The sequence below is a fragment of the Octopus sinensis genome, linkage group LG24, assembly GCF_006345805.1.
Source record: "Octopus sinensis linkage group LG24, ASM634580v1, whole genome shotgun sequence".
NCBI lineage: Eukaryota > Metazoa > Mollusca > Cephalopoda > Octopoda > Octopodidae > Octopus > Octopus sinensis.
The window spans coordinates 20,276,912-20,302,828 of NC_043020.1; the positions used below are offsets into that span (position 1 = coordinate 20,276,912).

The 25,917-nt window shown below is 35.3% G+C and overlaps 1 protein-coding gene across 5 annotated transcripts in view; it reads right to left on the reverse strand.

The window, feature by feature from the left end:
- The window catches only part of LOC115223835 (histone-lysine N-methyltransferase trr), a 515,381-nt gene that overhangs the window by 71,443 nt on the left and 418,021 nt on the right, over positions 1–25,917 (reverse strand). For all 5 annotated transcript variants that reach the window (XM_029794516.2, XM_029794515.2, XM_029794512.2 and 2 more), the window contains 6 exons: positions 22,524–22,613; positions 16,444–16,534; positions 11,262–11,339; positions 10,245–10,346; positions 9,473–9,596; positions 8,352–8,458 (listed from right to left, as the gene is read on the reverse strand). In XM_029794516.2, coding sequence (XP_029650376.1) covers positions 8,352–8,458; positions 9,473–9,596; positions 10,245–10,346; positions 11,262–11,339; positions 16,444–16,534; positions 22,524–22,613 — 592 coding nt within the window. The remainder of the gene's footprint in view (positions 1–8,351; positions 8,459–9,472; positions 9,597–10,244; positions 10,347–11,261; positions 11,340–16,443; positions 16,535–22,523; positions 22,614–25,917) is intronic.

Sequence of the window (25,917 nt, forward strand, 5' to 3'; positions counted from 1 at the left end):
TACAAAAATAGGGAATAATGTATAATTTCTTTTTATGTTTACAATATTGAAAAAAATATGCCATCAAAGAAAAGACGTAATCCCTCCAGAAACAAGCATAAAGCAAAGACGATTGTAAAAAACCTAAGGCAAGAGTCTGAAGAGAGAAGCGAGATGAAATTTTCTCAAGATCAGCAAAGGCATGCTGCAGCATGTCATACGGAGTCTCAAGAGAGAAGGGAGATGAGACTTTCCCAAAGATCAGCAAATGCATGCTGCAGCACTTAATGCTAGATCATTAAATCAATGTTTTAATGATTAGACAGAGGTCCAATAGAATAGCTATCAGAAACAGACTATGTACAAATTTGTTCTTCACTACCCTGAAGGTGTTTTCAGATATGATTCATCCCATTCTTATAAAAATGATAACTTCGTCCAAATTGGAGTGTTAAACACAAATTGTCGTTTCTGTAGAGGTTTAAAAATTTCAAATGAAACAAATGGTTTGTGCTGCTCAGGCTGTCAGGTAACATTGCCAGTACTACCAGCTCCTCCTCAATACGGATCTTCTAGAAGGCACTTCCATCCAGTCAAAGGATTTTCTGAACAATATCAGACAATACAACTCTGCATTTCAAATGACATCGTTTACTGCATCTAAGATTATTAAACATGGATTTATGCCGACGTCAAGGTTCAAGGGCAAGTGTATCACCTCATTGGTTCCCTGTTACCTACAAATAAAAAACCACAGTTCCTCCAAATTGACTTTATGAGTGATGTAGGACAACAAACCTGAAGGAGGTGTCAAAATTTAAGATGATGGGTCGTGTTAGACACAGTGCCAACTGCTGTAAAAGAGAGTATATCCACTGACAGCTTTTTGATGCATTCAAAAATCACATAACCCCACCCCCAATTTTCCATGACAGGTTAGGGCTTGAAATACTCCAAAAAGAGGCATAGCATGTTGCTTAGTCAAATTAACACATCCACAAATGTTTTGTTGTCAATACTGCACTTTCCCATATCACCTGTTTTAACATAACTGTAATATATTATATACAAACTATGCCATTTTAATTCCGAGCAATGCTGGGTGTCTCTGCTAGTATACATATGGAAGTGTGTGTGTTATGTTTTGATCTGCCAACAAGAACTCCACTTCTCTGTCTCATCCATTTGGAAGTATAAGAGCTCAGGACCATGAATGTTGTACTTTAACTTGAAGTATTGGATCCCTTCTCATAAACCAGCTAATGAGGGAACTGTTGGTTTCACCAGCTAAAACACCACACATCATGCCTCAACAAGAAATCCAAAATAATTTCTGTCATCCTTCACAGCTGGCTCAGTTCCAACCAAATAACCTGGAAAAAAATTCCCAAGTGTATTGAAGAGTTAGTTCCCTTACTTACCAAAGTTAATGTCAGAGTTAAGTCACCCACACCCACTAACACTTTACAGTGATCTATGTAAGTCAGCCTTCAATCACATGACCTGGCATATCCAATGAAAGCTCAGCTTACCAGCAACTGACAAGAAATCAACTTTCAAACAATACTCCTCTTTCTGGGGGTGCCCATACATTTAAGCATGTATTTGTGAGTCTATGAAACTGAGTAATAATTGGTGGGAGGGGGAATTAACTGCATTAAGCTACAAATATATATTCTATGTGATATAGTAATTTTTTCTTTGTACACCTGTTCGCTTTAATATTCACTCCAGGTTTTTGTTAAGTCTTAGCAAGCACTTAATAGAAAAACTGCCCTTCCCAAATTCCTTGAAGCATATACAGATAATCTCCATGAAACTTTGACATAACACTGATATAATTAACTAGATGTACAAAAAATCTAGTTCTTTAAGAACTAGATTACTGGTACACCTACTTCTAAATACAGATTCAAAGCATAAATGTGTCCCTTACCATGATGAAAGACCTTTGGATTTTCAATTTGCCTCATCAATATGATAACTGGACCTTATTAAAAGTAAGATTTCAGCCTTGTAATAATCCCTTGCTAAAAGTTCTGAACAACTACATCTCGAAAGTATGCTTCTTCACAGATAAAACAAAGAACATATTGAAACTAGACACTGTAATGCACAATGGACTTCTAATAAACAACAGCATCAAAATATACAAGAAAACCAGCCCTGCAATATATACTGTACACTAGAGTGTCAGAATTAACTGTTTTGTTAGAAATAGAAGATTGGTAGATTGCTTTACCATTCAACCCCTGATATAATCTTGAATGATCACAAACCCATTTCCCACTTGAATGTAGGTTAATAAATCCTCCCAAAAATGAATGAATATAAACAGTAAGTACATTCTCACTGACATCAGTCTAAAGAGCAAAAGTGCCACAAGGTTAGATCAGTGGAACTGCAGTATTGCCATAATCAATAGGTTTCAAAGTACTGAAGACAAGGCCACCTGCAAATTTATTCAACCTGATATTGTGCATTGCTATATTGCGACCATGCCACCTGGGTCAAAAAATCTCCATGGGGAGTGATCATAGATTCTGATAGAAATGTAATACAGTAGACCTTATGAGATTATCCTTGACATCCCCAAAGATATGAAATTCCTCTCACATCCCAGGTTTGTAGAGAGATGATGGATTGGCAGTCTCAAGCAACATAGGTGGCCATGCTATTGGTAGATTTAGAAATGTTCTAATAGGCATTTTTCAAGGAGTTTGGCTTGAAGATAATTATCATCATCATTGAACAATAGCTATTTTTGTAGAGATATACTAAAGCTTAGGATAAGTAAATACCACTCCTATAAGAAGCCAAATGGAGATGGTATACATATACGAGCATTCAGACCCTCCACCTTAGCTATAATTAGGAATCTAATAGCCGACATAAGCAGGAGAACCTTATATCTATTTTCTGTTAGGGAAATATTCATCAGGGCTATATCTACTATAAATACAATTTAACCAAAAATGGCTTCAGTGAGAAGTTAGCTCCTGTTGAAAAACACCCAACCATTCTATATTCAAGAAGAACCAGAAATAGAAAGTCAGCTGGTTGAATTTACCTCATAGCTTAGATATAACTACCCATATTTCAAGGAAATTTGAAAAACTTATAAACTGCCATTTCCCAACTACACATAACTCAAATTTTTCAACACATATATTGTTTAGATGAGTTATTTCTATCTGAACATCACTTCCCAACATTGTATGTTACAAACAATGGTAACTATAGCTAAAATATTAATATCTCAATTGTAAATGTAGAAACCCCAAATGCCAAGATACCAATACAGTTTATCAATGTACTATATTCACAAATAATTTATTACACATATATATAACTTCCACTCTAATCAACTTACTCTATTACCACAGCCATACATTCAGAAACCTTAATGGAAAAATATGAAACTTCACTCGCAATTTTATTTGGGAGTTGAAGGAAGAAAGTATTAACTACATACTTAAATCCAGTATAATCTCTAAAGCTACTTCTTACGCTGGTGATAAGAGACCATGTAATTCATGCACCACAGAAAGTTTAGCTATCCTATTTACTAAGTGCAACAGGTACAACACATGCCTGGATGAAATGGCATCATTCTAGCTGTAGTCATTCTGATTTAAAACAGGCAGTAGTAGTTTCTGGAGAGCTTCTTGGAAATTTGGTTCCTGCAGTCAGTAACATGTCAAATGAGTATATAAAAGCTCTCTTACTGGTTCAAATGATAATGTTGTGCAACTAACTGACAACCAATTGTGACTCCTCCCACAGAAAAAAAAAAAAAGAAAAATCCTAGCAATGTTTTAAAAAACTCTTCTGCAACTGCAAAACTATGTAACATTTTTATAAATGAAAAGCACACAAGAAGTGAAATAAATGTTTCAAGTTTTCTTGAATGTAGAAAGGAATCCCAGTGTGAAGTCAAATTATAACTGTAAAACTGATTTTATCAAAATTCTATAAATAATCAACTTACAGCTAAAGCTCTCTTACTGTGTGTGCACATACATCATCATCATCATCATGGCTTGGCTTCGTGAACAAAGATTAGGAAGGTTGTCCATGTCATCTGCAGGCACACTCATGACTGACAAGTCCGATGCAGGAAAGGCAGGTCCATGAGCAGTGTCTGCAGATGATGATAACATCTGGTGTGGTGTCAGAGGTGGCTCAGGCCTTCCTCCTGCGTCTCTCTTCTGTGTTCTTCCAACTCGCTGACTGTGTTGAAGATTGTGTGGCACCAGTCATCAAGGTCCACAGCCAGGTCTGTCCAGCATTGGTGGTCAACATGACATGATGAGAGACTTTTTGAGGCAGTCTTTGTAACATTTCCTTGGGGTTCCTCTCTCGCGGTGGCCTGAGAGTTCGCCAAACAGGACAATCTTAGGAAGGCAATGGTTCTCCATTCTGGAGACATGCCCTGCCCATTGGAGGTGGTACTTCAATAGCATGGCTTCAATGCTGGGGATCTTGGCTTGCTCCAAAACATCAATATTTGTGATGAAGTCACTCCAGTGAATGTTGAGGATGGTGCGGAGACATTGCTGGTGGAAGCGCTCGAGTAAAGAGTCTATTGTCTTTTTCTTGTATGCACATACATATCACGTGACTGACCACATTATCAGATGTTGTTACACATTACTGGTCACAATGCACAATGCATTGTTTTAGCCTTCAAATGATGCCATCCTGCTGGCTAGGCAAGCAGGCCGACATTCTCCTCATTGAAAGTTGAAGCAATGTGAACTGAAATGTTTTGCTCTAGAACACAGCACACTGCCCAGTCAGGGAACTGAATTCACAATCTAGTGACCATCAGCGTAAAAACCTAACCATTAGGCTATGCACCTAGAGTGTGTGTATGTGTATATATATATACACATATATGTATATATACATACATACATACATACACACACACACACACACACACAATTTTCAGCATTAAGACATGCTTGTTCTTTTCTCTCTCCTTATCTATTCTTTCTATAGGAAGGTGTATACTTGAAACATTAAAAACTTCTGATTTTTACCAAGCTTAAACTTAATAAACTTTGTATTTGTACTTTTTTATTTTTGTACTGTATATATGTATATAGTTGACATCATTGCCACAGTTCATGTAGTAGATATGGTAGCAGGTATATAAGGCATATAACTGCAATGTAAAAGTGAATCTAATCTATTACCTAATCTATTTTATTTTCAGTTTAACCCATTTCATCACTACACTGAGAGGAGTATAAGAATTATACATTCTCATTTTATCTTTCCTTGCTAATCATCATTTCCATTACTTGCTCATCTATTAAAGTCCAAACGACCTCTGCTTATACATAGCTAAGTAATATACATATGCAATGAAGATCTGAGTGTACATTTGGTTGTGTGGTTAAGAGGTTTGTTTCATAATTACATGATTCCAGGTTCAACTCCACAAAACAGGTAAATATTTCAGGTTGATCAATGGATTAGAAGTGAGATTTCGGAAACAGAAATTAAGCAAAAGCCCACCATGTATAGGCACAGGTATGACTGTGTGTTTATCTAACAAGTGGCATTATTGTTCACCAAATGAAATAAAAATAAAAGTGTATTGCTTTGAGCTTAAACTACAAATGTTATACTTGTAATGGATCTAGCTTTCCTCTTCACATCTGGTGTCCTTATATGCAAGATTTTGAAACATGTAATTGGAGGAGCAGTGACTACAGAGTCCATAATCATAGATCCCCTTCTGCATTGAGCTGCGAGACTTCAGTCAGTGTACATTACAAAAAAAAAATTAAAAAGCCATAGGTTGATAAACATTTTTTCTGATATTTCTCTACATTACCATGAATGCTGTAGCTGAGGTTACAGACTTGTTTAAGTGAGAGATAATACATTCATGTCCATGTCATAATATTATATGTAGCACTGTGAAACCTAATAAAAGCACTGCTTTCTTCAAAATTTACACTGCCTCTATAAACAGAGATCTTGTAAATAAGTTTCAATGAGCACATGGACATTTTATCTCTTTCAAAAGTACAGTAACACTATTACTTTTCATATCAAAGAAATAGTCAAATTCCCTCTTTAATCATGAACAATTCTCAATTAAAACAAAGTCGTTACAAATGTTAGATTTCACAATCTTGGGAGATCTTTTTTGGCAACCTCAGAATAACATAGCTTCTCTTTAGGGCCAGAAAATACTTGGTCAATTTCTGACCCTCAATAATCCCCTACTAAGATCTGCAATAATAAAGTTACTGTTCACATACCTGTTGTTGTTACACAGAGATCTTGGGTTACATCCAAAACAAGGTCACCTGACTAACTGACAATGGATTCAATCATCAATAGAACAACCTCTGGCCCATAGGCATACCACTTCCTTTCTATGGTTATTCTATCCTTATCATAACTGCCTCTATTCTTCTGAACTAACTAGTTACATACCACCACTACCCAGGTCTGTCGCAATGCATTACATGTGATTCATCGGTACAACTGAGTGTGGAGACATGGTATAACAAGACCAACAAAAAGGCAGATCATGCCTAGTCATTTGGCTGATTTGCATGCCCTGGAACTGCTCAAGCAGAGCTGATCTGAGGTTACACAACAACCCAGGCCTACTCATCTCACCCCTCTCATCACTCCTGCTATGTTAAATGGCTCATGTTCAATACTAACCGCTGTATCTAATCCTGTTAATTAGCCCCTCCCTTAACTACACATTACAGTGTAGAATACATTGTGAGTACAGAAGAATTAGTATATGAGTCATACTACAATTTCATATGTTGTAGTGAGTTATCACTATAACCTTTGAAATACAAAATATGATGTGCTTATTGATTGTGTCGGTTATAATGTGATCTCTATATTATATTACATGATAATGGAGTGGATCTTTGCAGAAATATTTTAATAAAGAATTCTGACACATGCCAAATGTACAGTCTGATTTCTTATGTTGTTTAATCCCAAAGTAACCTTGATTCTTTGGTGAGATTAATGTGATTATTTGCAAGATGATGATTGCAGAAAAACCATGAGCATAGAGGGAACTTCAGAGAACTGACATTCTGAGAAGAAAGCACTCAATAGTGGGTAGTATAAGGTTGAATGAATCGAAACAATATGGGTGTCAAGGGGAAGGTAAATGAATGTGTGAGTGGAAATTGGTTCAGTTCCACATTTAAAAGTTTCTTAAAGAAAGAGAAGACTAAAAAGAAAAAAAAAAATACTTATCAATGGTTTCAATGGTGTTTAAAACTTTCATCCTAGAACTAGAAAACTGATAGCAATAGTGAAATTTTAAAGAAAGAATTAATATACATCAGAAAAACTTAAAGAACATCTAGAATGCATTGCATTGTAGAAATTTGTAAGCATATATAGATTGTGTGCAAGCTGGAGAGAAAAAATGCCTGTAGACATACCATAACTACCTATGTATGTCAACTAACCCATCCGATGGAGATGTCTCAAGAAAGTGAGTAAAACAACCTCATACCAATATGTTTGAGAATTATAGGGAAGTTTTAAAATGGCACAATGAAGGACATAAAAAGATACAAATGAAATGAACAAGAGAGTGAGTGTGATATATGACTGAGAGGTGTGGAAAAGATCTGAACTGAAAATATACAAAGATCAACAGTTTGCATTGAAACTACTCTATATCAACTGTTGAGAAGAAACTTTGATTTCATCTTTGATTAATTATTGGTGTAGATTGTTATAATTGCTGACCCTGAAACATCTTTATATAATACCGCAACAGAAAAAATATAAAATATCCAAGAGAGCTAGTACAGCTGAATGGTTACTTTGGAATACATTATTTACATTAGATGGAAATTTGTCCTCATCTTGTTTGTTGTTAACACAACATTTCAGCTGACATACCCCCCCAGCCTTCATCAGGTGTCTTGGGGAAATTTTGAACTTGGGTTCTCATTCATAAGGTTTTTTTTAAATATTATTATTATTAAGGTTATTGCCTGGAATTGAACTCAGAATCTTGAGGTTAGTAGCCCGCATCTTGTTTGTTGTTAACACAACATTTCAGCTGACATACCCCCCATAACCACTACGCCATATGCCCACGGAATGAGAATCCAAGTTCAAAATTTCCCCAAGACACCTGATGAAGGCTGGAGGTTATATCAGCCGAAACGTTGTGTTAACAACAAACAAGGTGAGGACAATATCAGTCAAATATAAATAATGTACATAATTCCTCATCTCTTAAATATAGAACTGTACTTTGGAATAGTTTAAAAGATTTAAGCACAAACACGACCATAAAATAAAAGGCTTTCGTGTTGAATTTAAAACTAGAAAGTGTTATTACTTACCATCCTGCAAATGTTGCTTTATATTCGGCACATCACTACTGTGACATAGATCTTGCAGTCGACGTCCAACAAGGTCTGAGAATTTATTATGGTTTCCTGAGATTTGACTAAAAAAAGTGAAAAATAATGAATCAAGGAATTTTGTTTTTTACTATATCTAAATTGTTACATAACTTCTATCTATATTTATTTTCTAAATGAAATTTTTAAAAATTATCTAGATATAAAATAGTTACACTTCTCAATCTAGATATATTACACATTTATATGTAGATATATAGGAAAACAGTATTAATAAACTTCTCTATCTAAATACACTACAAAACCAACTCATTGCTAGATCTAGACATTCCAGTTTACAGGACTCATGAACTAACCAACAGCTCCAAATATGTTCCACCTAATGCTAGCAAAAATTCATCTATGGAAATATAGCAGTAAGTGTTGAAAACAAGGTTTCTGACTGTAAGAAGCACTCTTGCAGATAAAGCTTCTGTGTTTGCTGCTATTCTTTATTCCAACAGCACACTACATACATCTGCAACAAATCAAACTCTCCTTTTGTTGCTCTGCAGTCTCACTAGCTACTACACACATATGTCAGTCTTAGTTGTGGTGCACATGCAGAAGGACTGTCTATGACAAGCCTAAGTTTAATTATGTTACTGGACACTGAGTACTTCAATTACTCTATTCATTTGTCTGCTAGCAACACAATTCCTGTACACACTCTGTTGTTGTTACCCTCCCGGAAGAATTTGTACCTTTCCCCCACTACATTATAGGAGCATGACAATAATACATTGCTCTCTTAAGTTGACATTTCCTGGAAGAACTGGACTTAGTATTGAAAACTTATGAAACAATCATTAATTTTATAGTGCTACTGCTTACAATGATAAGATATACCATCAACTGGCACTTACAGTGAGATGAGAATTACATATGGTGACCATTAACACACTGCAGTGATGCTGATAGACTACAAACTATTCAGACTGACATTCTGTTAACATGGTTTTCTCTATTTCAGTAGTAAAAATAATGAGAACAATTCTAATAGGTGATGTACCTTCTCCAATAACAGATTTATATATAAAAAGGAAAAAATTTTTCCATACCTTGCATCACAGGCAATAATTTTTCCATTTAAATCCTGTTTTGTAGTAAATTTTTTCATGGTTGCACTCATCTTATCATGCGTTTTATCCCGCCTAGCTATACAAAGTAAGCAAGACTGCCGCTCTATAAAAAAAAAGAACACTTTTAAAATGTGAATAAACAAAGGAATTGAAGAATGAACACACTGAAAAACAACACCATGAAAATGATTACATTTTAAATCCAGTCTCTTATCTATGCTGTGCTTGTGTTCTTTGACAAGAAACAAGAACTGTTCCAGTTTCAATTCTTGATTACTATTCTGGGAAAGACCAGTTTACTCGTAGAGTACTGACTATACTGTAGTTCATTTAGTAACTTACTATGGTCTTGTCCAAAGGCAGAACTAGACAAACATTAGTGGTTGTTCTTCTCAACTACACAAATTAGACTCACATAAAACATCTGGTAATGGTTATGTAGTCATTGTTTGTGTAATATCTCATCCATGCTGAGATTGTCCATTTAATGGAGAGTTCTACTCAATGCTGAGTGACAAGCAATATGAAAAGAGTCATCACAGCCACTTTTAAAACAACTGTCAAAGAGATGTTCAACAATGTCAATCTTTAGTTTCTTGAGGTTGAAGCAAATAAAGCCTCAAGTAAATAGTTGTCCCTTTTTGCATTAAGTTAGACTGCCATTAGTAAAAGAAGCTTAGAGAACAGGAAACTTTTGGCTATTACATATTTCGTATAATTTTGTAAATTACATATCACATATGAAGCTTACCTGAATCCTCTTGAGAATCTGAAAACTTTTCCCCAATGCAGGGTTGAACTGCAGTGGATATCTGCATATGTTCCACTTGGGCATCATCACTACTGTCTTCACCTGTAACAATAAATCCCAATCAAGTCTAATTAACAGCTTATGATAATGATTTCTTTTATTTTATTAACAGCAGGCTGATGAAAATTGCCATAATCCTGACTGGATTTGATTACTGTAAGATGATAAAACTAAATACTGTTTGGCTCTTCTAACCCAGCTATCATTTCTGCCAAACCACCACATGTAACACTAAAATGATTTTATATAGGTATAAGGAAATAAATTTGTAGAGATAAATAAAATTGAAAGAAGTATCCTAGTATATGCCTGGTACTATTTTAGTAACTCAAAAGCAAAGAATGGTAATGCTTTTATTGGATTGGAACTTACTATATCATTTTTGTAATTTCACTACCCAAAACACCATTTCTGTTATTCCACCGTTCAACAACAAATCTAGTAAGTCTAACTTTACAGTTATTAGTTTTAATTATGAAGTGGTTAGAAGTGGTTTGTTTAACTCTTAAACTAACTTTCTGAAATGTAAATGAATAGCTCAATGTATATAATAGCAAGTTTTTCTATTTCTGAAAACTGATGGAGAAATGAGGGTTTGTTAGAAGTCCTTCTGATGCTGATGCAACACTAAATGCACTCCAATTGACCTTTACTATTAGGAAGGGCTTCAAGCAATAAAACCTCATGTCCTCTATACAATATCTGACGGGAATATGAGGTAGGTGGTATGGTTCCTATGGAGATAAATGAAATTAGAGATGCAAACATGGAAAAATATTAAATGAATAGTTGAATGATAGCAATAAATCATTAAACAAAACGAAATGAAATATTTTTTTTGTGCATTCACATAGAAAACTAACACACATTGTTTCAAGATGGTACTTTATGATGCACACGAGAGAGAGAGAGAGAGAGGGGGGGGGAGAGAAAGAGAGAGAGAGGTACTAGTCTTACCTGAAGGCTTGATCAGCATCCGACAGAAAAAAGTCTTCCCTTTCGCAGCAGAGTTGTCTGATGGCCAAGCACTGGAGCCTGTAACAACAATTGCAAAGGGACACTTCACAATAATGGTGATGCTGAGACTCATTCAGTTTCAATAAATGAAATGACTCAGCAGAAGAGCAAAAGAAACAAAATGAATACTGAATATCATTTCACTTAGTGTACAGGTGGTATATAACTGGTTAAATTATCTTATTATTATTTATATTATTAAAATAGAATAGAGCAGAATGGATAAGATACTAAACTAGAACTTCACAGGTAATGAGTTTTAAAAAATCATTAAAGGCTTTTGTGGTGCTCAGCTATCTGAAAAAGATGCCAGACTTGTAGAGGAAGAAGATCCAAGGAAATTGGAGACGGAGCTTTCTGGCAAGAAAGGATGCTCTCTAAATTGTCAGTATTTGCTTTCCCTTGTGGTACATGAATTTATATAATACAAATTTCATTTTCAAGAAAAAAACTTAAATGTGATTATTATTTGTCCTTGACTGTGAATACCGATTAGCTATTTATTAGACTAGAGCATAGAATACATTTCATCCTAGACTATTCTTATAAAACTGGTACTATTTTATGAAAGCTCATCAACACAGAAATTAAAAACCAGTCCCAGTAATATTAGAACTTTAAAAAAAAAACCCCACAAGATGTTAAACTTCACATGATTTATCACAACTTTTCCTCACTTCTATGATCTGCAAAAGGAATGTAATGGAAATAATAACAATAATAATAACCCTTGCCACATCTGAGTATATCCACAGGCATGATTGCGTTGGCAGCTACATCCACAGGGCAATGAGAACATATAAGTGATACAAGAAGGTACTGAACACATTAATAACAACCTGGGAAATACCCATCCAAATTGACAAAGAGATCAAGGCAAACTGTCCAGATATAATAATAAAAAGACCAAAAAGCAAACACATGCACGCTGGTAGACATCACAACCCCTTCTGATGAAAATGTTCCCCAGAAAGAGATTGAGAACCTGTAAAAATACAAGGATCTTGAAATTAAAATATTCAAGATGGTGAATAGGAGGATGAAAATGGTACTACTAGCAATTAGAGCATTAGGTATAATTAGAAATATAGAAAAGGAAACATAGAAACCAAACCAGGGTTCACAACACTACACACTGCCTAAAAAATAGCTTTGCTAGGAACAGCCCACATCTTGTACAAGACAATATTGATTCAATAGAATAGCTGAAATAGAACAATGTTCACAAACAATACACACCCTATACAACAAGACAACTCACACTACATAGATGAGGATGTGCTGAAAAATTCATAGGCTGACAATGAGGAAGTGATGCTAGAGCTGTGATATCTTGATGCATTAATTTCAACTCTTCTTTTTCTTATCAATTGTATTGTTTCTTTCCAGGTAAACTGATAGGTCCCTGTTCAAAAGTAACTAGAGTAGCAACTTCTCTTGAAAATGGACAAAAATAGGCATTGCAGTGTAATCAAACACTTTCAGAAAGTGTTTATCCCCCAAAGACATTCATGCTTACATAGTTGCTACATTAGGGGATGACTCCAACTTTATCAACAGTGCAAACGTGGGCAGCTGAATTTAGGAGTCCTGAAGACGACCCAAGCTCCGGATGTCTTGCAACAGCCACCATCAAGGAAACATTGATCATGTTCAGCACATGCTGATGGATGACAGGCGATTGACTATAAATCAAATAGCCAATGCTATCAGCATATCTCATGAGAGTTGAGAATATTCTGCACAATGAATTTGGTATGATGAAGGTTTCTGCTTGGTGGGTGCCATGTCTTCTGATATTTGATCAAAAACACATCAGGCTGATTACATCATGGGAAAATCTGACCTTCTTTGAGACAGATCCAGCTGATTTCCTTGAATGTCTCCTAAACCAGAATGAGTGTTGGCTTCGTAACTTTGAGCCAGAGACAAAGAGAAATTTCATGCAATGGAAACACCCCTCCTCACTTGCTCTAGAGAAGGCCAAGGTTGTTTCCTCTGTAGAGAAGGTGATGGCCTCAGTTTTTTGGGATGCAAAAGGCATTGTGTTTACTGACTACCTTCAAAAGAGATACACCATCAATGGAGAGTACTATGCTAACTTGCTGAGGCAGTTACAGAAAGCTATCAAGACCAAATGACCAGGAAAACGGATGAAAGGAGTCTTCATCAGGAGAATGCTTCAGCACACAAGTCATTGTATGGGCATGACTGGATTTGAAATGGTTGATCCTCATTCCTTTTCTTCAGATTTGGCCTCCTTGAACTGTCAGCTGTTCCCCAACAGGAAAAAAACACTTGGCTGGGAACCAGTATCACCATGTTGATGATATTATGTCTGCTGCCAATGACGTTTTTGACCAACAGGATGAACACTTCTTCACCAATGAGATCCAAGTACTGCAACACTGGGGGAAGATGCATGTGGACTGCAAGAGGGACTATGTTGAAAAGTAAGCCTTATTTGGTCACATTCCACAAGTATTTTGGTCAGCTTTTGAACTTTTCAGCCAACCCTTGTACAAGATTAATGTCCAATAAAATAATACATCTCACATTACACACACTAATATAACAAGGAACTAAATCCCATAACAAAAACTAGTGCGGTACACCTACAGTAGGAGTCTATACTCCCCCCACCCCTACAAAAATAAGAACACAACACTGCACACCCTCAAAAACACAAAGGTACTCCTGAAGTGAGTGCAGTAAAAACTCACATGAGACTATCAAAGGAAAACTTATCATCATCATCATAATAATAATAATTCTTTTGAACATGGGCACAAGGCCTGAAATTTTGGTAGAGAAGTTAGTGAATGAAATCAACGACAGCACTTTACACAAGAACCACTGTGAAGTTAGGTTGCTGGATTACCAACAATAAACTGATCAATTCAAATAGTGCTATGATATTCAATTTATCATGTCCCGGAAGGTACAAAATAGTCAAGGTGCTGGACCCTCATTGACTACAAGCAGCATCAGTTCAAATTTCTCTACAGTCACTGTTTAGTGCTTTTTAGGCAAGGTAGATTATTGTCTGCTTCAGTCTGCTTACTTAATAATGTCAATCCCATTTCACAGCTATCAACACTGAAAATGTAATAATCAGTGAACTCCAACTGAACTTTGCTAGCAATGAGAAAAAAAAAGGATGTAAAAGTACACTACATTTTAAACAAATTACATTATTAAATCACTAAAAGCAACAGTTATGAGCAGTGATAGACAATTTTACTGGTTTACAGTCTTACATTAAACAACAAAGGCACCTGAAATATTTTAACATCAACATTAGCTAAGCCAGGAGATTCAGTGTTTCTATAAACTATTCAAAATCTAATTACACCATTGTAGACTAAAGAGAATAACCTTTGGATCATAATCACCAGTTAATATTTTAAGTGTTATTGTTATATCTCCTCACCAACTTTCTACTGCTGTTCTAAGTCTTCTACTGCAGTTAGGATGTCAAAAATGCTACAGGAATGGTTGGTGCAAGGAAGAATATGTCACAATAAATCACAAGAATATGTTTCCACATGAGGCTCTTAAAACAAATATTTAATAGACGACAAGTAAATCTTCTCAATGGGTATGAAGCCTGTCTGTTGCAGACAGTATTTTTCCACAAGTAATAATGCAGTAATAAATAAAATGCAGAACCAAGTTGTACTCATGAATTATGAACTGATCATTAAATATTTTACCTCTGTTCAGGGCAACAGAGCAGAGGGAGTAAAATTATCAACTTGTGTGTGTTATAGATAGATAAAGATGGGGGAAATATTGATAGATAGATAGATATACACAGACAGACAGATAGATATGAGAGAAGTACAAACTATAAAAATCACTTCAACTAAAGAAATAAAATGAAGAGAGGAACAAGAGATAGATGAGGTATATGACTTCAAGTATATGTCTGATAGAAAGGAGAAGAGCAAATAATTAGACAGTGAAGAGAGAAGTATCAAACACCTATATTTTATTTCACATTTTGTGAGTAATAAGCATTGCTGGTTATAAACTTCTAACTGGACAATCACTGGTTCACTACCTTTATAATGGCTGAGTGTGACAACAGACTATTTGTGCAAATCAAAGGAAACAAACAATGGTAAGGGATTCCATTCAGAAGTACTGATTTAATGGCTTCTATGTTGATGCTCATTGCTGAAAGACATGCACATACACACATACATGAGCTTTTGAACAGTTCCCATCTACCAGATTCCACATGCAAGGTATTGGCCAACCTGAAGTCATGTTAGAAAACTTTTGTCCCAAATACTATACAGTGAGATCAAACTCAGAACTACATAGTTGCAAAGCAAACTTCTAAACCGAAGTGCCTTATCTTACAAGAACCCATTTTGACCTTTATACCCAATATTATTGCAAAATAGGTCTCTAGAACATATCTTCTAGCAAGGTAGTAAGGTAAGGAGATTAAAAAACCCCCAAAAAACTGAATTCCCTGAACAAAAGGTTTCTCTATGTTAAAGCACATTCTATTAGAATCAAGGACAAAAAGAAATCATAACACAAAGCAGCATATTACATTGATGAATTCTCTATATGGCAGAAATATTGAAAAGTTTTGTGTGTGCGTGCGCGTGTGTGAGAGAGAGGGGAGAGGAGGGAGAGGAGAGGGGGGAGGGAGAGAGAGAGAGAGAGAGAGAGAGAGAGAGAGAGAGAGAGAGAGAGAGAGAGAGAGAGAGAGAGAGAGAGAGAGAGAGAGAGAGAGAGCTCAAACCAATATCCTTAATGAGGTCAATTTCTTGAGAATGTTTAAATCCTGATGCAGAAAATCAGCTTAAAGATTGAAAAAGTTGCTCTGCTTCAACTAATTACTCAACTGACTAACAACCAGGAATCTAGTTTTTGGATAGAAATGCAATTTCCAGGAAACAAATTCCATTTATGGGATTCCAACGCTATTATGACTAGAACTTGTGGATTATAAATGACACAGCAAAATTAAATAGTGAAGTACAAAATGTTTGTAGAAGAGGGATGGAGAGAATAAGTGGAATATATATTTCTGTAAAAGAAAATGTGTTCACATCAAATGATAGGTTGAAAAAAAAAAAGGTTTTTAACATTATCTTACCGCCATAGGACATAGGAAGTAGTTTGCCGCTAAATTGGGCATGGTCACCAACGTGGATAATGTTGTAGATACTTTTCCCAATCAGTTCCTCCTAGAAAAGAAAGATGCAACAATAAATAATAAATAAATAAAATGCCATGTTACACATGCAACAAACTAATTGGTGGTGTTATGTCTTCAGTGGTTATTAAATATTTTGTTCACCACAGAACACTGTAGAAATTCACATCCTATATTTTCTATTGGCATCACCAGAGTTTGTGTCATTAGTCATTAAAATATCGATTTAGGTACAGAAAGAGTGGTTTACAAAGCATTCTTTCATACCAATAAATATATAAACGTTTCATTTGGTAAAATTTCTAATTTGTTTAATTGGCCTTTTTTTGAAAAAATAATTCTGTGAAGCATTCTAAGTCAAATACAATTCATATAAAACACGATGCACCAGGAAGCAAATAAGGATATATGGATATATACACATTTGATAAATGTATTTGTGTATATAGTTTGGAATAGGTGTAACAGTTTAAATTTTACAAATTATAAGAATAAGGTTTCTAATCTTTCATTATCATCTGCTTTCTATATTAGCATGGGTTTTGACAGGATTCAATAGGTCAGAGGACCACATCTTGTTTGATGAAAACTTCTTCACCAATGGGATTCAAGTACTGCAACATTGATGGATCACATAGGGGACTATATCGGAAAATAAACCTCATTTGGTCACATTCCATGAGAATATTTTGGTCAGCCTAAGAACCTTTTAGCTGACCCTTGTACTTTACTCCTGTAAATTTCATCCACTGCCTTTAAAATCCCTGAAATCTTCCAACCATCATTAGCTATTAAATTATCTCACTTTCTACATTGAAAACATCTGTCTCACACCACCATTCTTTCTATAGTAATTAGATACTAAGGAATTTCAAAATACACATCCCTCCTACATTGACAATCAAATTATATGCCATGATCAACTATCTGTATTAGTTGGTATCTCCAAATACCTACATCCCTGACTGATACAAACAATAAATACCCTTGATCTCTTCCTCATGGCTGATCACTGTGTAATAGATGTAACACACTGCATATTGAATCCTCTGTTCAAATTAGCTAACTACTTAAAGCTTTAGGTATATGTTTATCTACTGGCTGTAAATGTGTTTCATCCCTGATTTATTTGTTAATAGTTAAGCTGGTGACAAATATGAGTCCAAGGTATGACCCTTCAAATTCCTCACACAATGAAGCTCATATTCTCAAAATCCTCAACTAGTTTACACACAGCTGTTACAGCAGTATGAGCAAAAGAACCCACTAATGCAATTCCTGGATAACCAACATAATACACCATTGTAATACCTACATGATTACTATTAAAAATAATAACATAGCAAAGGATGCCTTTTTATAATGCAAAACTAGCAAACATTTCAACTTCCAAAATTGTAATAAAGCTTTGTGATCCCTTGCTAAAAGGATCTCTATCAAATCTTCAAAATTTCTACTTGTCATTCCTTAAACAGAACAGCTGAGTCAATAATATACTCACTGAAATAATCTACATTTGTTACTTGCTTTGTCCAACTCTACACTGAAAGTGCACATACACACATAAATAAAATGAAATCCAGCTCTCAACTCTCCTTCTCCACACTTCCAGGGCTACCAAGTTTGAAAACTTCTATGATCACACCAAACACAACCTATCCCACTAATGTATCTTTCAGAACTTGTTCTTATTATTACCAAAGTCCTCAATCACCAGCTCTCTCTCTCTCTCTCTGGTTTATCCCAAGCTTTGTAAGCACCCTAGTGTCCTGCCTCTCAAAAAGCAACAACTCTTACCAACATCTAGCACATGTTTCCAGTATCTCAGAGATAAAAGAAATCCCTGTCAATGGTGACCCCATTCATCATGCTCAGTGACCACTGGTACAGCCTCCAGATCCACCAGAGACTTGATCCTCTCTGTTACTCACCACTGAAAATTTTAGAAGACAAAACTGTTGATTGTCTTTGGCATAAGAAAATCTTAAGTAGCCTGTCTCTTAGAAATTAAGTTTCCAGACAGACTGTCCTATTGTAGCACTTGATGAGAGGACTCCTTTTGAATTATACTCTATATGCTCTGATGAACTCTAAGGTTATGTCTCCCTTACAATAATATCCTACTACACAATCCCATGCAGATGATATATTTTACTCTTTAACCTTCTACAAATAGAAACCTTGAGAATAGGCTCCAATAGATACATGAGATCATGTATCTACTGTTCTTGTTCAACAGGACAAACACTCAATCACAACATAAAAAGGAAACAGTCTTCACATTTCCTAGTTAGAAATAAAGTAAAACTGTTGGATTCAATAATGACTATTCAATAATTGTTCAATCAACTAAAATACCTGTTCATTGAATTAGTAAGTGGCTGAGAATTCCACAGACACACTCAATGTAATCCTGAAGCAGAATCAATGTAATACAGTGTGAAACAAGGCTGTACCATTGAATTACAGGAACCATCATTCTATTGGCTCACCTCTCTGCCCATCCATTCATCCATCCATCAGGCTTCCACACCCAATTTCACTCATAAACCTTGGATCAATCCACGGCTAGGTTGAAAGACACCCAAATTTTGGGATTGGATCCAGGACTTTGAGATTGCAAATTAAACACCTCAACTAAAACTATCAATGTCACTACATATATCTAGTTTTATAATCTCTGCTAAATTATTATTAAGACATACAAGCATCAGAGACAAAATCTGAAAGAAAACCATTTGAAAGATTGGTAATGACCTACTCTCTCTAACACACTATAAACACAACTCTGAGACTGCTACTTTTATCACCAGTACAACAAAATCTTCTGCATGTGTGTTTATCTTTTATCTTTTACATGTTTCAGTCGTTAGACTGTGGCCATGCTGGAGCACTGCCTTAAAGAATTTTTACTTGAATGAATTGATCCCAAAACTTATTCTTTTCTTTAAGCCTGGTACCTATTCTATCATTCTCTTTTGCCGAACTGCTAATTTATAGGGATGCAAACATACCAACAGAAGTTGTCAAGTGGTGGTTTAGGACAAAACAGACACACACACACATTATAGTGGTGGGACCTATTCTTTGTCATAGGAATCACATAAGCATGTGCACATGCGCGTACACAGACATGTATGCATCAGACATGTATCTGATGCAGAAGATTTTAAAGGCTGTTTTCTCCTACATGCAGATCAACACTATCTAATGTATCCATTATTTTTAAGACAGTAGGAAACAATTTCAGTGCAATTTGACTGCTATTTCTCTTGTCTTGTGTGAATGGATGCAAACATAGCAAAACATATGATCAAAAGTGTAAATGTCTTCATGAATATAATGTGTAATAATAAAGTTAATATTGAGAAAAATTGTGGAACTGATGTATATTCAATGATTAGTTATACACACTGGTTATATATAAAATTCCAGTATGTTTGCAATCAGCAGTATCTGCCTTGTTCTATCAATTACAGCCTCTCTCCTTTTATAATACCATCTCAGCCAACACAGCCTCTTACATCCCACACAAACACTTGTATTTTTGTCTCATCAATGACTTTCTTTTCCCTTCTGTTATTGCCATTTAGAGCAGATTAATGGAACAATGGCTTGCAAATTGAAAAGTTATCAATTTATAGATTTCTGGGAGACTAGATTTCCTAAGAACTTATCTATTTGGGGATTGTCAATTTTAATTCAAGCCCCACCCACACATGCACGCTCCTATACAAATAACACCAGTAGTGTAGCTGTGACAGTTATAAGAATATATAGAATAGACGAGGATACTGTTGCCATAAATTATCAAAAACTTTAAAACATTTAAGTATTGTTATTATGAAGACAAAAATAGTTATTCTTCATGCATAACTCACACATTTGCACTGTCTTTTAGACATTTCTTTGTTACCAGAACAGAGCTGAATGTAGACAAAGATAGCATCAAACATGTTAATGTCTATATCAAGGATGTCAAACATACAGCTTGCAGGACAGATCCAGCTCATGTTTAGTCTAGTCCACTGGCAGAATTTTACAAAAAAATATTCATGTACATCTTAATTTTGAAATATTCTGTAAAATACAGGGTGTTTTGGCTAAATCTGATAATTTTTTGAATGTTTCCTTTTGCCAAGAACAGCTTGATGTGTTGATGAACAGTCAACAGCATTGGAGAGCATAAGATTAAAGTTGGAGTCAAGAAAGTCAGTTGACATGGAGGATGGGAAGCCATCTGAATATTGGAAAAGAGTTAGTTGTATCATGATGATTCACGTCAGGTATCAAAATACCAACATCATGACTGCTGCTCGATGTTCTGTGAATACTGTAAAAGCTGTAAGATGTAACATGGACAGTCGCGACAGAAACTATGAAGCCAATAGGAAGGGACAGAACAGGTGTTCTGGCTGCATCCACAGGCTGGAATTCATCCAACAGCTGCAGGACAAGGTGATGGAAGATCCGAGCAAGGGAATCTGGGCTCTGGTGAGAAAGATGGGTGTTGGAGTCAACACCATGAAGCTGACCCTGAATGAGGACTTTCGCTACCACCTGTACAAAAGACATAGGGAAAAAATTCTGATAGCCAAAGCAGATGCATCCTGTTGAACTGAGGATGATCTGGTTCTTCTCAGATGAAAAGAACTTCTGCCAGGACCAGTTGCATGAGACACACAACGTTAGGTGGTTTGCCTACAATCCATGTGATGTCCCACATATGAAAACCAAGTTCCTCCAAAGTGTTTTTGGGTGTGTCTCCATTGAGGGAGATGTTTCGCGGCCCCACATCTTTAAACAATTCAGAAGGATATGTGAAGCTGATGGAGACTGTGGTCAAACCCTGGCTGGAGAGGGTTGCTGTTGGAAGGTCATGTGTGTATGACAATGGGATTTGGGTCCTTGCCATACCTCCAGAAAGAGTTAGAAGTGGCTTTCACAGAATTTCTACGACTTCACCAGTCCAAATTTCTGGCCATCTAATTCCCCCAATTGTAATCCCATGGATTACTTTGTGTGGGGCATGGTTGAGGAAGACACCAACTGCTCTGCCTGCAACATCAAGGCTGAGCTGGGGCTAAGATCAAGTAGGTGTTTGAAGATCTCAGGGGCACAGTGAGAAATGCATGCACCAAGTTCTGAAGTCATCTTGAGGCTATGGCAGAATATGAAAGCAGCTACTTTGAGAAAATTATCTCCCAACCATAATTTGTTTGATATTTTTTTATGTTTTAAAAATACTTTTATTTTTGGATGGGATATTGTGTTTCCTTTTCCTTTTATGCAAACTGTCAAATTTTGGCCCAAACACTCTGTATAACACCTCCAGCATACTCTCAGATTCAGAGCCTGAATGGATTCTAATGATGTAAATGATTGGGAAAAATTTGGCAGCTGAAACAATGTAAGCTTTTTATAAAGCATAGGGGTGTCCTCAACAGCTGTATGCATTCATTTGGACAATTTCTATTTCTGTTCTTACCCTAAGAATCCTTACTTAATAGGACTGCATGCGGATAAGTTTTCATCACATGCTCTACATATGAACACTTCATGTTCTTTCTTTTCTTAATTATAAACGAAGTTGTTATATATATTGAGCCCCTTTAATCATTACTTTGGCTTTTAAGACTTTTAAGGAGTGATTGTCCCTATCCAGCCTGTGAAATCTAATGTATGCCTCAATTGAGCTCACAAAGCTTTACTCCATCTGGTGTGCATTATAAAAATCTGAGAAATGATGTGAGTAAAGTCTCAAACTCAACCTCCAAATGTTTGAATTTGCAAGTATTTTACTATTAAATTTCATATAGCTCAGTTCTCTTCGCTGTGCGAAATAACAGAACTTCTGGGAATGTCATCTGCAATGCACAATCTTCTGATACTGTGAAAACGTTAATCACACATCAACCAAGTACTAGCTTTAAGAAAAATACATTCTGAGATGGTGAGTGTGACTAAAACAATTTCTAAGCAAAAATAAATAAATAAAGCAAAATTATAGAAATACATACCTGCGTGTATTTGAGGTAAAGAGAGACCTTTTCTGAGACATGTTCTACAATGCCTTGGCAGTTGACAAAGAAGACAAAACCATCAAGAGCCTGAAAATTGAAAAAAAGGATTTTTAAAGAAAAATGCTGATCAAAAAAATTGCCATTTTACTATTCTAAATTTGCAAGTATATCTCACTTCTTTTACTACAAATACAGAATATTGTTCAGCCTTCAAGCATACATATATCATGTAGTAAGTTGCTACCTTGTTCAATAATACAACAATGAAATATTCCATCTCCGTGCTTTGAAAAAATATAGCTAAGTAACCACCCAACAAAATACTACAATGTGTGTGTGTGTGTGTGTGTGTGTGTGTGTGTGTCAGCGTACGCATGTATGCACATGCATGCATTGTTACAGCTTGCAAATGAAAATGGAAGATAGTCAATATATTGTGTAGTTTGTTCATATACTAATTTAAATTGGGGATTTTATCATTATTCAAGTTTTGTACTCTGCAAACTTCCAAGCACCTAATTCAGATATAGAACCAGTTACTTTCTTTAAAATGTCAGTCATTCTCATTGGTTACTCCATTTGTAGTGGTCAATTCTTTCTGGTGGTTGGTTGTGACCTGTCGAGTATCTGTTTGGCATTTACAATCTTTATGCTACTTTACCACTACTACATCATTTTCAGATGTTAATTGTGTGCACAATTCCAACCAATTTTTCATATCTCATGAGTATGCATACATTTTTGTGATGATTCTGCATTTTCTGCAATGTACAGAAGGTTTATCCAAGAGTCATTTAAGGGGTACTACTATCTTTTATTGTTCAGCTTATATTTATATCTTGCTCCTCTTAAGGTTCACATATGCAGTTGTGGAATGAATGCACGTTATATGTATATCTAATTTTAAATGTTCTGCTTGGTACCCAGATGTAGTTTTTAATCAGTATCGCTTTCTTATAAATTATACTATAGGTTTCTTATGAATTAATTTCTTTCTTTTTTTTTTTTAAGAATTATCAACTTAATAGTTATATTCTTGATCTGTATTAGTTGTGTCCATTTTCAGCTGAAGGTTGTGGATTGCTAGCTATTTAGTTATCTCTCAGATGGTATGTTTTGGTTTCATGTATAGGCAATAGCTAACTTTTATATTATTTCTTTAAAACAGCCTATAGTCAGATGGGGAATGTTCAATGATTAGCTCTAGAAACATTTTTATTAGAATTGATGTTAAATTTAAGCTGAATGTTGAGTTGAACTAGATCTTTCCTTTCTTAGCTCCACTGGGTTTGTTTCTCTATTTACATTAGGGATATAATGTTTCTTTCCTTTTTGAGGCTTCCTTATGGAATAGTCCAGGTTGATTGAATACTGTTTGACTTGAGGAAATTGTGGAGATCTTTCTGCTTTAGTTACTGTGTAAAATTATTATTACTATTGAAGACGTGTAGTTGGAATAACTTTATATATATATATATATATATATATATATATATACACACAGTGGTTACTTGATAGATTTTATATAGTGATTGTTACTTTTTATAATTTAACTGGTTTATTTCTAAGTTGAATTCTTTAAAATTCTGAACTTAGCTGTACGAAGAACTAAAAGTACGCCCCCCAGAATATCAGTAATAAGAAACAACTATCAACTCACAACCTTTACCTGAAAGTGAATGCAACTGAAACAAATCAAGAACACACTCATTGAGTAGTAATTGTTTAATAAGAAGGAATGTAACATTGTTGCAGCATATTTAGAACTTAAGAAAATAAATTCCACCATAATAAAAGCAGGGTAATTGTTATATCCTTATTGATAAATAAATACGCTGCAATAGTGTAATAACCATATAACTGAAACAAATGCCAGTAACCACATGTAATGTAACAACAATCTTTTAGGAACTAACAATCCAAACACGCTAGCTTTGAACTGTAAACTAGCACAATACTACTTTACTTACTCAGACCGCTACTATTTATATGTAGTGGTCCAGTCCATTCTTGCCAGGGGGCGTTGTACTCTCACACAACATCTCTTCTTTTGAGATTTCGTGTTCCAAAGGAATAAAGAAATTTTATATATATATATATATATATATTTTTTTTAGTATCTCATTCACCTGGGCATTATCTCAAGGTGTTTGGTCTGCTTTCTTTCAGTTTCGTAATATACTCATCACCTACAGCTTTCATTCTTATATCCTGTGCCTTCACTGGTAGTTCTTGGATAACGTTTGTCATAACACTTAATTTCACTTTCTGCCTGCAGTGCAGCTATAACAGTCTCTTCTAGTGGTTCCATATTTTTTGGAATTAATCACGAAAGGCAGGCCGCATGACCATTATTTTTCAGTGAAATGTATTGCATTTTGACCCCAACATAGCAGGCAGTTTGCAGTATGAGTTGTTAACCCTTTCTCAGATCCATAAATCAACAGTAAAGGTTTATGGTCTGTTTGCAATTAAAAATTTTGCCATGCAGAAACCTGTGAAATTTTTTAACTGCAAAAATAATTGTTAGGGCCTCCTTTTCAATTTGACTATATCTCTTCTCTGCCGTGAAACATGAACCACTCGTTTTGTACTTCTGTCTTCATATTTTTGAAGTAGAACTGCACCTAATCTGTGCTTGGAAGCATTAGATGCTACAATGATGTCCATTTCAGGATCATAATGTGCTAACGACAAATCTGAGATTAGAATTTTTTTTATTTCTTCAAAGTGTTCTGGCATTTAGTGGACCATTTCCACTTTACTCCTTTTTTTTTAATAAGTTGTTCAATGGAGTTCTTAACTTGTGCATATTAGGAATGCAGCGTTGGTAGTAGTTTGCCAGCCCAAGAAATGCTTGTAAAGTTGGAATATTTGTCGGCGCAGGCATATTCCTTATTTCATTTGCTCTCAACGGGTCAAGATGTCTTGCACTTTTATCAATTATTTGCCCAATTTGGAGTCAAAAGAATCCACATTTTTCTTCACTCATATGTGAAGCCGAAAACTTTAATTTTCTTAAATGCAGCTTTTATGTGTTCCACATGCTGTTCACTAGAATTACTCTTAATCAAAATATCGTCCATTGCAAATTTACAATCAGATAACATAGCATCCATGATTTGCTGGAATATACTGGTGCTACTTTTAATCCAAAAGGTAATCATGTGTATCTGTCTATTTATTGTCAAATGCTTTGAGCATTTTTCATCTGTAAATAGGCTTCAGACAGATCTAATTTTGAAAAATTTTTTCCACCATTTAACTTCGAAAAAATGTCCTCTGCAGTTGGGAGTGAATGGTGGTATGTTTTTATGCAGTCATTCAATCCTGTAGAGAAATCGGCACACAGCCTAAGCTTATTATTATTTTTTTTTTAATACATATGGTG